General features: G+C 32.5%; 1 protein-coding gene across 2 annotated transcripts in view; it reads right to left on the reverse strand.

The window, feature by feature from the left end:
- Positions 1–201: 201 nt before the first annotated feature.
- Positions 202–13,304, reverse strand: part of LOC145255728 (thyrotroph embryonic factor-like) — a 185,790-nt gene continuing 172,687 nt past the window's right edge. Inside the window, exons 4-6 of one of the 2 annotated variants that reach the window (XM_080114336.1) lie at positions 5,427–5,525; positions 4,764–4,846; positions 202–823 (exon numbers count right to left, since the gene is read on the reverse strand). In XM_080114336.1, the coding sequence (XP_079970462.1) occupies positions 557–823; positions 4,764–4,846; positions 5,427–5,525 (449 nt within the window). In that variant the 3' untranslated portion in view covers positions 202–556. The remainder of the gene's footprint in view (positions 824–4,763; positions 4,847–5,426; positions 5,526–13,304) is intronic. The other variant, XM_080114337.1, reaches the window with a different exon arrangement.

The raw sequence follows: 13,304 nt of genomic DNA on the forward strand, positions 1-13,304 counted from the left end.
GAAAGAATGCCTTAAGCAAATTCTCCATGTTGCCAGGAGAGTATTTGGAGGCATCCGAGTATGATGGTGAAGGTTGTGACATGTTTCATCCCATTTGCACTGTGATCATTTAGGAAATAGTGTCTATTTTTTAAAAATTGACTTTAGAAATGCACTAATTTGTATTTGTTAAATACAGTTTAATTCTTTACTTTTCATTCATTTTTGTTTTTATTCAAGCTGTATAAAAAAATCCGAACCAGTTTTAATGTAAAGTTTCTTGGATATTTGGTCCCATATCATATTTTATAAATATACATTATTCGAGGATCTTTCTTTTGACAGAAAAAAAAATTTCTGAAACAAAGTCAATTTGAAAATATGTTTTGTTTAGATTTATGAATATGTTGTTGGAGTGATGCCAATACTACGCTACATCAGTTCCTTTCAACTGTTATCATGATTGAAGTGCTGAATGAACACTTTGTCCAGAAAAAGAACTGAAAGAATTTCTAAAACAAAAACAGCCAGAAACAACATATCAAATTGGACCAGTCGACCATTTCTTCCTCTTTTTTTAAAGAGTAAATTTGTTGAGCTGTTTCTGGAGATACAGATTTTTAGATGTCAAAGTCTCGTTCTCCCGTTTAATAATCGAGAACTCTTTGAGGACTTTTTCGTATTTGGCCTTCATCGCTTGGTTCTCACTCTCTAGGAAATTGGCCCGCAGAGCAATTTGGTTCTCCTTGACACGACGTGCATCACGAGAACGTTTAGCAGCGACGTTGTTCTTTTTGCGTCGAGCCCAATATTTTTCGTCTTTGTGTTCATCAGGAACAAACACCTAAGAAAAAAAGTAAATAAATAAATAAAGGTAAAAAACATTAAAGAAATTCATTATTCTTTTACTATATAAGAACTTATAAGAAGTATTATTGTAGATTAACACCATTGCTGAAGTTGTTTACAATATAAAAAAAATCATTTATTTCATATATATTTTTTGGGTATTTACGAAATGAAAAATCACTTCATGTTATGGAGTCAGCCCCAGAAATGTCTGAAACAGTTTATGATATAAAAATCACTATTTCATATATATTAGGTTGTTGCATAAGTTCCTGCCGTTTTTTTTGTTTTTTTTTTTTAAAGAAAATCAAAGAATTTTAACAGCAAAAGTAAGTCCGTGTGGGATCCAAGCTTCAAGTTTTTGTGTGAATCCCATCGACTGAAGGTGGCATGAAATTGTCGCAAAATCACACAATTCATCTTTTCACCCGATTCTCTCTACATCTTCCTTCTAAAGAACCATGAGTTGGTCTTCGTCTATCTTGATTAGTTTTCTGGAATGAGGAGTGTCATTGAGGTCAAAATTACTGTGTTTAAATCTGAAACAGTTCTCTCAGCCATCACAGTTTTTCCAGATATGGCACAAATATCCTTGGTCAATTCACTTGCTTTTTGACCTCGATTAAAGGCGAAAAGAAGGTATCAAAAATGTGATATTTTATCTACTTGACAATCCATTTGATGGTTCCGAAAAACAAGAAAAAATTATATAAGCAAAAAAACGATGACGATTATCTTGTAGAACAGAATACGTGCTTTCTAATGATATACAACACTTCGCCAAATATCAAAACATGTTTTAACCAAAATATTTTTATGAAACAGTGGGAACTTATGCAACAACCTGATATCTTTTTAAAGAATTTTTTAGATGTGGTGAAGGATTGACAATATTAAAAATTACTTATATATATATATATATACTTTTGGGGGGGGGGTAGCATTTCTTATAGAGTCAGTCCCAAAAAATGACTGCAGCAGTTTACAATATAAAAATCACTTTACAGCAGTTTACAATATAAAAATCACTTTACTTTTTGGAAATGTAGGTTATTTACGATATAAAAAGTCACTTTATTTTATATTAAACATTTGAATAATACTGGGTGCAATGCCATTATTATTAATTGTTGAGATATTTTTATTTTAATAGTTTCAACATATATTATTAAAGTGTTATAACAGAAACTAAAATATACTTCAAAATATTTTTTCTTCTTAACTAATTCAATGTTTAAAAAACACAAATGAAACCAAGGGTTGGGGTAAACAAAAAGAAGAACTCTATCAAGACACTTTTCAAAATAAATATGTAGACACTTCTGGTCGACACTTTTCAAAATAAATATGTAGACACAAAAAATGGCCAACATCCGGGTGTGTTACAAGCTCATAAGATGGCCATCGGTGAACATTTATTGCAGTGCCAGATCAGCACTTGAGGGTATACGGATGAAATTTTCTCTATCTTACATAAAGCACAATTACATTGTTATGATGACTGAACTTATGCATTCATGACCTGAAAGTTTCATCTTTCTGTTGCAGACATTGACAGTGTGAGACTCTAAGAAAGTAGCCTATGTTATGGCCATGCATCAGAAGCAGACATGCAGCATCGAATTTCTAGCAAAAGTGTATTAAGAATGGTAGTGACATTTTTTTTTTTTTAACAGTGGTCACCACTTATCAAGGCCCGGAAGCCACTCAGGGATAAGGGTTATTGCAAGTACAGTACGTTAGTGTGGAGATTTCATGAAGTGTTTACTTAAGGGGGCGGTTTATCAGGAATTTGTTTATGTTGAACTTGAAGACATCCAGGTTGTAGTCAGGTGGGAAGCAGGCAGACGGAACAGAGTTACACAGGAGTGCAGTTCTAAGAAAGAAGCTTTGTTCATGGAATCTACGTTTTGATTTAGGCACAGATAAAGAGTGGGGAAAATTTTTGACAGTGGATTCAGCTAGACAGGTGTTTTTCGTAAAAGATTGGCGAGGGGGGACCAGAGATTGGAGTTCAGACGAGCACCTGCCATGGAAATAACGATAAAACAAAGATAGGCTCGCAACATATCTTCTGTGGGAAAGAGGTTGCAGGGAAGAGAAAAGGGCATCACCCACTAAGCCACAAAGTCTATTTTGTACTCTGTCAAGGCAGGATAGGCTGTTTTTAGCAGTTCCTGCCCAGATATGGCAGCAGTATTCCATCCTTGGACATACTTGGCTTTTATATAGATAGAGAATTGCATCAGCAGTGAGATATTTTCTGGAGCTGTAGAAGGATACTACCATTTTTCCAGCGACCTTGGCAACAGACTTGATGTACGTGTTCCATTTCAGATCAGGAGTAAAGGTCAAACCCAGAAGCTTGTCAAAACATGGGGCTTCTCCTAGACGAGAGCCATCCATTTACATTGATGCCAGATGAGGATCAGAGCGTTAATGATGTAAAGATAGGAGTTTGGTTTTGGATGCATTAAAGGTAACCAGCCACCACTTCCCCCACTGAACCACGCGCTTGAGATCAGAGGAGAGACAATCAGAGAGAACTTTGTCATTTACAGCCTTTGATGTGTTGCCGTAGATGGTCGTGTCATCAGTATAGATGTCAACGAATGATTTAAGTATGTGTTTAGGGAAGTCATTGATGTAGATCAGGAAGAAAGTTGGGCACAGGATTGACTCTTGAGGGACTCCAGCATTAATACTGCAGGCTTCGGATTTTTATCCATCGACCACTACTCTTATGAGCCTATCGGAGAGAAATGATTTAATGATTGAGAAAACATTTCCAGTTATACTGTAGCTAGAAATCTTGTGAAGTAGGCCCTTATGCCATACCTTGTCGAAGGCCTTTGATATGTCAAGAGCAATTGCCGTACAAAGGAAGCCTTTGTCAAGAGATTCACTAATCCTATGAGATATAACCGTTAGCAAATCTGCGGTAGATCTTGCAGAACGGAAACCATATTATGTGTCACTAAGAAGGTTATTTCTGCTGAGGTGGTTGACTATTTCTCTATTTAATATGGATTCCAGCAACTTACTCATAACACACAGGAGATTATTGGTCTGTACTGAGAGGGAGATGACTTATCACTTGAATTCTTAAATACAGAGCATACTGATGAGGTTTTCCAGGGAGTCGGAAAGCACTTCTCCTTAAGGCAATGCTTAAACAAGTTCGTAAGTATGGGAGCAAGTTCTGGTTGAAGCTTTTTTAACACTATAATTGGGATGCCGTCAGGGTCAGTTACTTTACTTTCTATGTAGAAATATAAATTCTGGAGCACAAAAGGTCGCTCATTTTAATTGGACCATTTTCATAGTTCTTCAACCTTATGAGTTAAAAAAAAAAAAAAAAGCTTTACTTTTGGAACAACGTTGCCCATGATTGAATGAGGATCAATGAATGTTCCACACTTCCTATACTTTTATTTTCATTGAAATCAGTGAAATCGATCATTTTTCAATCAAATAGATTGTTTGCCTGCAATAATCATGAACTTACTGTGGTGCACCGGAAAAAAGTTTAACTTAGACCACAATACATTGTAGTCTACATTGCACTGTAGAGAACCTACTATTGATTTTATAAAATTACTTTTGTATAATGTCTTGAATTTAAGCTTAAAATGCAGAAGTCAAATATCATGGTTCAATTGTGCTCCAAACAGAAACATTCATTTCGAATGCATCCCTGTCTTATCAAAGAAGAAAAAGGATGTTAACTTTGGTCAAATTGGACTGTTCCTATTTTAAGTGGATTTTTTTTCGATTATTAATTTTTGGAGGTATTTCAAAACTTCCAGACACAGGAAGAAAAAAAAAAACACCCAAATATTTCGGAGTTTATAGAGAAAAACTCACATACATACAAAGTTTTATATATAAGTAGAGATATATACTAAAGAGATGACAGAAAAGTATTTTGTAACCTTGCGTGACTTTTTAACCAATGGTTGTGGTTTCAGTTCGTCTGTTGTAAATCGGCGCTTGGTGGGGTCGAATCCTTTTGACCCTGAAATAAAAAAAACAAAATGTAAAACTTGTAAGAGTAAGGAAAAATTCTACAAAATTCTAAAACGAAGTGACTCCATTATTTGTTGGCCAATAAGATGTAATGGTTCACCACCGTAGTAGAGATTCTTGTTCCCTAAAACACAGAATTATTTATTTTGTTAACTAAACTAGGATTTTTTCTAGCAAATAAAGTCCTAGTTTTTTTAACATAAGAGATATTTGACAAAACTGGAAATCTTTGTGTTTTGAACATTTTTTGATCTTAGCAATTTTCAATTTATCAAATCCGCATAAAATTCATTAATTTTTTTTTTTTTTTTACAGGTGTCCCAGCTTTTTTATAAAGTGCTCTGTTTATCCATTGGTCAGTGATGTTGTTTTGCTTAAGTTTGAAATACCATTTTTAGATGCATCCAACCAATTTTATAATAAGAGTCTCTGTCCATCGTTCAAACTTGAGTTTGAAATAACATTTATTCATCGCAAAATGCAGATTGACTGAACACTTCTTAAAATTAATATCTTATAATATTTAATGAAGGAGTCGAAGAGTAATGGATTATTTTGTTTTTAGTTACCTGGAACCTTAGAACGTCCAGGTTTCTTTGTTGCATTTGTATCGTCAGCTTCATTTATGTACTTCTGATCACCATCCCCATCATCTTCATGATCATCGTCTACAAAGGAATTATCAGTAATGCAAAAAAACCTAAATTTTTTTTATTTTTAGACAATTCACAATCACACAAAAGTTTGTTCATAAGACGCAAAAGGTTAATTACAAATTACAGTGAAAAAAAATGTTATTCTGTTATGAAATAGTTAACCTACGGTAACATGTTTCATTCAAAGAAAAAGTTTCAGCAGTAGAAAAGGTCTATGAGAAATCTCAGCAAACTTAAATAATGTCTAATAATAATCCAATTCATTTTGGACAAATTTGCTGCTACTTAGATTACATTTATTAAGTTTGGGAAAGGGGGAAAAATAATGAAGACCAAATTGAATGCATTTTTTGTAGTAACGAACTATTTGTTAAATCTTGCTAATAATGTCCATGCAGGAAAAAATGTTGGATATTCATTTTAAAAATCTTTTTTTTTTTAAAGAATTGTCAGCCATTTTAGAATAAATTTTCTATCCAAGTGTCTCTTTTTTTTGAAAAATCTCACATGTAAAAAATGGTTAAACATATTTGATTGATTGAGAGAGAGAGAGAGAGAGAGAGAGAGAGAGAGAGAGAGAGAGAGAGAGAGAGAGAGAGAGAGAGAGAGAGAGAGAGATTTCATAGCATTATCTGCTGCTTTATATTTTTCTTTAAAATTTGGAAAAGTAATAAAAAGAGAGAAAGAAACTATTTCATTAATTCTGAAAAAATTTGAGTAACACACAATTGCTCATCTGTTATCTATTATTGCTGTGATTAAAAGTATTTTGATTATGTGCAGACCCCACAACATCATATCATCTTTGGATAGAACGTTGATCCAATCCCAAAGGTTAAGAAAGGATTTTAGTTCAAATCTCATAGAAATATATTTGATAAAATCTTGCTAGCAATGTTCATGCAGCCATTTTAGAATTATTTTTCTACTCAAGTATTTCCTTTTCCAAAGATGACAAGCAAAAAATCTCACATCACAAACTAAAATTCTAAAAATTACTTTTTTGTATTGTATCTTCAGTGATCAGGCAATTCCATCTTTTAAGAAAGGGGTATGACAAGAGAATATTCTTTTCATTATTTTGACTCTCTAGAATATATCAGTTTATATCTTATATGTTTTTAGATAGAGTGATGTGGTTCTTGATTGAATAACTGTGTCTAACTGTGTCGGATATATACTCGAGGGTCAAAACAATAAGAATATTCTCTAGTAACAACATACCTGAGAACATGAAAATCCCTAGCAATATATATTATTCAAATTATAAAAACAATGTGGGCCTGATCTTATCCTTGCTATATGATAAAGTGATACTCTGCTGAGCTAGCCACTGTTTTTTTACAACTCTACAAAAAAGGTCTTGCCAAATATTGTGGTATTCTGGTGAAAGAACTGACCTACTTAATTACTGCCTCGTCAGTCTCCTCACTCTTTGCTAAAATCTTTAAATGTTGAATCACCTTTTTATCATACATTTTTCTGATTGACAGTGTGGATTTAGGCAAGTTCGTTTGACTGCAGTATCCTGATGATACTTTTGGCATGAACACTGAATAAAGCAGATGAAGCTAGGGCAGTAGCCCTTGACATATTCAAGGCCTTTGATATGGTCTGGCATGAAAGTCTTATGCAAATGAATATATATTATTACTTAACAAATATATAGAATAGATTCTTCTTACCTAAAAGGAAAATCCAAGTGATGATCATACATCCAAATATTAGATTAATGTGAGTCTACATGATATTTATAAACAACCTCCTTGATGAAATTTTGCCTGACATGGGTATATTTGTTGAGGATATCACAATATTCTAGACTTATGAATAAAACAAAATTACACATATCCAAGCAATGTCAGAAAATTACTCCAGTTTAGAATAGAGATGTAAATGGATGGTAACTAACAAAGCTCCTTTCTTTTAACAATTCTAAGAAACTTTTTCAACCACTCATTGCCATGGCTAATAGCATTATTCAAACTTGACCTAACATTCACAGGAAACAAATTTGAACTTGAAGAAATTGCCAAAACTGCTAAATTACCTCAGGTCCATCATCGATGGACCAGAGGTAACTTCATCGGCATCTGACAAAGCAAAACTCTGCCAAAAACTTTGCAGCAAATTTTACCCTTTCGGACCATGGCCACCATATTTCCTCCTGTGTCCGAAAATACACTATGCAGCATACAAATATTTGTGTGATGTTGTTAAGCTTATCAAAGACCTTAATTCCAGTAAAGGAACTTGCTTTGACGGCATTCCAATCATGGTGCTACAAAACCTTCAACCAGAACTAACTCCCATACTTACAAAACTGTTTATAAACATTGTATTAAAGAGAAATGCTTCCCAACATCCTGGAAAACTTCATCAGTCTGCCTTGTATTTAAAAATTCTGAAGATCAATCACCTGCTTTTTAGTACAGACCAATTAATCAGTGTCATGAGTAAGTTACTGGAATCTGTGATAAATAGAGAAGTAGTCAACCACCTCAGCAAAAATAACCTCGTGACATGCAATATGGTTTTCGTTAGATCTACAGCTGCTGTGCTAACTGTGATATCATATAGGATTAGTGAATCTCTCGATGAGAGCTTCATTTCAAGAGCAAATAACTGTTGACATATCGAAGGCTTTGATAGGGTATGGCATAAAAGTCTACTTCACAAGATTTTCAACTACGGAATAGCTGGAAATGTCCTCAATTATTAAATCCTTTCTCTATTCAAACTTGACCTAACATCTAAATGAATGAATGAAAGAGTAGTCGTTGATGGTCAGAAATCAGAAACTCAGTGTCAACACTGGTAGCCCTCAGGGTTCCATCTTGGGTCCAACTTTCTTCTTCATCTTCATCAATGATTTCTTAAATCACATTTCTAGAAATTTATGCGGATGGCACCACAATCTATGGCAACACTTCAAAGGCTGACAATGATAAAGATCTTTCTGATTCTCTTCTGATCTTGAAAATGTGGTAGAATGGGGAAAGGGTGGCTGGTTAATTTTAATGCATTGAAAACCAAGCTTCTCTCTTTTCATCATAATCGCCCTGGTCTCCACCACGCCCCAAGTGAAATGAATGGTTCTCGTCTTGGGGAAAAAAGCCCCATGTCTTGAGAAACTTCTGGGACTGACCTTCACTCCTGATCTAAAATGGAACACATACATCAAATCTGTTGCCAAGATCACTGGAAAAATAATTGGATCACTCTACCACTCCAGTAGGTATTTCACTGCCGATGCAATCCTCTATCTGCATAAGAGACAAATATGTCCTAAAATGGAATACTATTGCCACATCTAAAATGGAATACTATTGCCCGATCTTGCTCTATCCACAAAATTAAAATTCTAATTGTTTTTATATTTTTAATTCGTTACATTTGTTTTAGTTTTAATTGTTTCGTTTTGTTTTTAAATTCGTTCTTTTTTTTTTATTTAAAGTTAATAAAAAGTTATTTTGTTACATTAGTTTTGTTAGATTTGTTTTATCTTTTTTCGACTCGTACCCGTGAAAACTGACAAAACATAATTTTACAAAACCCACAACCAGCAGAAAATTCAATTTTTTGAAGGGACAAGCTTTTTGCTTTATCACCGGCAAATTAGCTTCAGTGGCCCTCAAAGAAACAAATACCTTTTTTTTTTTTTTTTTTTTTTTTTACAGAATTTATTGACTTTCAATTTCTTCACATCGTTATTTGGACTCACATTTTTATTGTCTTGGACTTTTAAGCGTTTCCCACTTCTCTCTCTTACCCACTTGTCACACTGTCACTGTATTTCTCTTTTTCTTTCCTTTCAGTTTTTACCTTCTATTTTCAATAAACCTGTCGATGAACAAATTGTCTTCATGAAGTGATAAATCAAAAAAAAAAAAAAATGTGGTGCTCGTGATGATGATGATTGATGGTTTCAATGTCAAAAATAACTTTCCCAAAGCAAGGATAGATAAGAAATGTTAACTATTCTTCGAACACACCTCTTATTCTGTATTTATTTTATCTACTTTTACGTTTCCTGCCATGTAGGCCCTATATCTATATTGCTTTTTACTATTGTGTACTTTTTATTAAAATTAACTTTTATAACTAAAAATATGAAACGGGTAATACTGTGCAGGGGTCAGGTTCTTTTGCGATAACTGCTTTTATTGATATTTTATAAATATATTTTGTTGTGTTTGATTTTATTTTGACTTTTTAATTTTCCAGATTGCACATTGTTTTTAAAATGGCTAGTGCTTCTGCAACTAAGAAAAAAAGAAAGGTAAATGAAGAAGGGCGAGTGTTTCAAGAAAAATGGGAATGACAGTATTTTTGCACAGAAGTGAATGGAAATATACATTGTTTAATTTGCAATAACCATATAATCTGCAAAGACATGAAACAAATCATCTGTCTTATAATAAATATGAAGGTCCCATGCATGTTTCAATGCTCAAAGAATTGACGGTTAACTTGACACAGCAACAGGCCTTTTTTACAAAAAGTCAGAAAGTAAATGTTGCTTCCATTACTGCAAGCTATGAACTCAGTCGATTGATAGCGATGCATGGGAAATCTTACACCGAAGGAGATTTTGTGAAACAATGCCTTATAAAAACGGCCGAAGTTATGTCCGGAAAAAGCATACTTGTTTAAAAATATTTCCCTCACCAGGAACACTGTTGCTGAATGGATTGATGAAATGTCAAGTGATTTGAAGCAACAGTTGAAAGCTGAATCGTTAAGATTGGAACAATTTTCAATTGCAATTGATGAGACTTGATATCACTGGCAGCACAGCTTGCGGTCTTCATCAGGGCCTGCGACAATAAATTCAACATTTATGAAGAACTGATTGAACTAATCCCTATGCACCATGACACTACAACAAGCCAGGACATCTTTGAGAACATTAAACGGGTTCTGCATGAATATAATTTAGATTTGAGCAAACTTGTATGCTTGTCTACTGACGGTGCAGCGAATATGGTTGGCAGACATATTGGTGTTGCTGCCAAGTTACAAGCAAAAATAAAGAATTTACATCCGGATTTGTCATTTACACATTTCTACTGTATTATTGTATTATTCATCAACAGAATTTGTGTTGAAAGATTTTAAAATTGGATTATAAAGACGTCGTCCTCTCAACCACCATCAATTCAAAAAGTTGTTAGAAAATATGGATAATTCAAACAGTTGTTAGAAAATATGGATCATCAGTTCACCATTCTACACAGATATATGCTGGTTGTCATGTCACAAAGTGTTGAAAAAATTTTATTCGTTAAGACAAGAAATAATCACTTTTTTGGAGATGAAAGGTGGAAACACTGATGAAATGAAAGATGAAAGTTGGCTCCAGGATCTGGCTTTTGCTGTGGACATTACAGCAAAATTAAATGATCTCAATTTGAAATTACAAGGTAAAAACAACTCAGTTGTATGATGACGTCAAATGCTTTATTACAAAATTGAGATTATGGAAGTCACAAGTCTCAAATGAAAATTTAATTCATTTTCCTATGTGCAAAGAAAAAATTTAAAAAATAGTACTAATACTAAGTCAGCACTAAGTTTTGCCAAGTATGACAATCACCTGGAATCATTGTCAAAAGAGTTTCAAAAAAGATTTTGTGATTTCTCATATTTTGAGCAAGAGTTTATATTATTCACAGCGCCGTTTACTTTTGATGTTACTAAGGCAGATGAAAGCCTACAAATGGAATTGTTAGAAATGCAGTCAGATTCTTTACTCAGAGCAAAGTATTTTGAAGTGGGAATACCTGATTTATTTTAATACCTTCCAAAAAGGTTTATAAATTTCAGAAAGTTTGTCACACGGATTGTGGCAATGTTTGGTTCCACCTATTTGTGCGAACAATTATTTTCCTTCATTAAATTAATAGACTTCTCAGAGAACTAGGTTGACTGACAAACACTTATCTTAGTTCGTAAAGCTCGGAAATACACAGAAACTTCAGCCAGACATACCAAAGCTTGTCAAGAACAAGAGGTGTCAAACCTTAGGACAAAACACGAAACATGTTTGAGTACTTGACAATAAATGTTCATTTTGAATCATAATTTATGTGCATTGCATTTGTTGCATTCAAATATATGTTGGTTATGTACGTTTCTTTTTAAATTTTCGTTATATCGAAATAAAGAACAGATTTATATGTCATGCTAATTTCATTTGTTATATTCTTTTGTTAAACTACAAGTACTTTTAACTTGCATTCTTGAATATGACCAAACTATTGCATGTTTCCAAATTACTGGTAAAAGAAACATTCAGCAATGATTTTTATTTAACGCCTTTGATTAATATTGTAGGGATGCGGCCCTCATGCCAACACAAACTGATTCCTGTGGCCCCGAGAGGCTCTGAGTTTGACATGCCTGCTTTAGATATTGCATGTTAATAATATGACCAGAATTTTTAATGGTGATGTATGGCCGAAGCATAATCTGTTATGATTGTACTGGTTATTTTGCAATTAGTACATATGCAGCAAATGGCCAAGATTGAAAAGATTGCCACACGGTCACAACCATTATATTTTTTTTAGAGCAGTTAACTAAAAGATTTTTACCATTAACCTTACACCAAAGTGGTAAGATCATAAAACCACACAATCACCTAAAAAGTAGAACCATTAATTTCTATCACCACTACTACATAGGAAGAAAAAAATTAGTTAACTGTCTTAAAATGGTGGCAATAGATCATTTTATGTTAAATTTATATGTTCAACTGATCCCTCATCCTAAATTCTAATAGCAATTGTATTTTTATGTTCTTCCTGATAAATTTGTAGGGTGTTGTATATAAAACAAATTTTATAAAAACTATCAAAATTGATTTTTTTTAAATTATTTTCTTCATAAAGTATTTGATTCTGTAAAATGTTGAATTTGCTTTTTTGATGATGTCATATTTTCTGTAATCAAGTACTCAATACAGCAAATTGACTTATGATTTCTAAAATATCAAAAATTTGTTAAATTCATTGTGAATAAAGTGATTTTTTTTTAGGAATTTAGTGCTTTCATATTTTTGTTCTTTTGACATTTGATTATTGTAAGCTGTTTCCTAAGTTAGCTAATTACTGGATGCCACTAAAAAAATTCTTGCTAAAACTCTATAGTAATTATTATTTAGTAGTAATTTTGGTTTTCACATGTCTGCACCTGACAGTCATTGTCCAGACTTGGATTATTACTAAATAAGGAAATGAAAAAAATAAAAAGTAAGTCTTGTTCTGAAGAAGAAATTTTAAAATTTTGAAAGTCTCAGCTAATAAAAAAATAAATGATTTTATTTGTTTTAAAATTTTGAAAGTCTCAGCTAATAAAAAAAAATGATTTTATTTGCTTTAAAATTTTGAAAGTCTCAGCTAATAAAAAAAAATGATTTTATTTGTTTTAAAATTCTGAAAGTCTCAGCTAATAAAAAAATAAATGATTTTATTTGTTTTAAAATTTTGAAAGTCTCAGCTAATAAAAAAATAAATGATTTTATTTGCTTTAAAATTCTGAAAGTCTCAGCTAATAAAAAATAAATGATTTTATTTGTTTTAAAATTTTGAAAGTCTCAGCTAATAAAAAAATAAATGATTTTATTTGTTTTAAAATTTTGAAAGTCTCAGCTAATAAAAAAATAAATGATTTTATTTGCTTTAAAATTTTGAAAGTCTCAGCTAATAAAAAAAAATGATTTTATTTGTTTTAAAATTCTGAAAGTCTCAGCTAATAAAAAAATAAATGATTTTATTTGTTTTAAAA

Source organism: Euprymna scolopes, chromosome 31 (genome assembly GCF_053919585.1).
Source record: "Euprymna scolopes isolate OS-2025 chromosome 31, ASM5391958v1, whole genome shotgun sequence".
In the NCBI taxonomy this organism is placed as follows: domain Eukaryota; kingdom Metazoa; phylum Mollusca; class Cephalopoda; order Sepiida; family Sepiolidae; genus Euprymna; species Euprymna scolopes.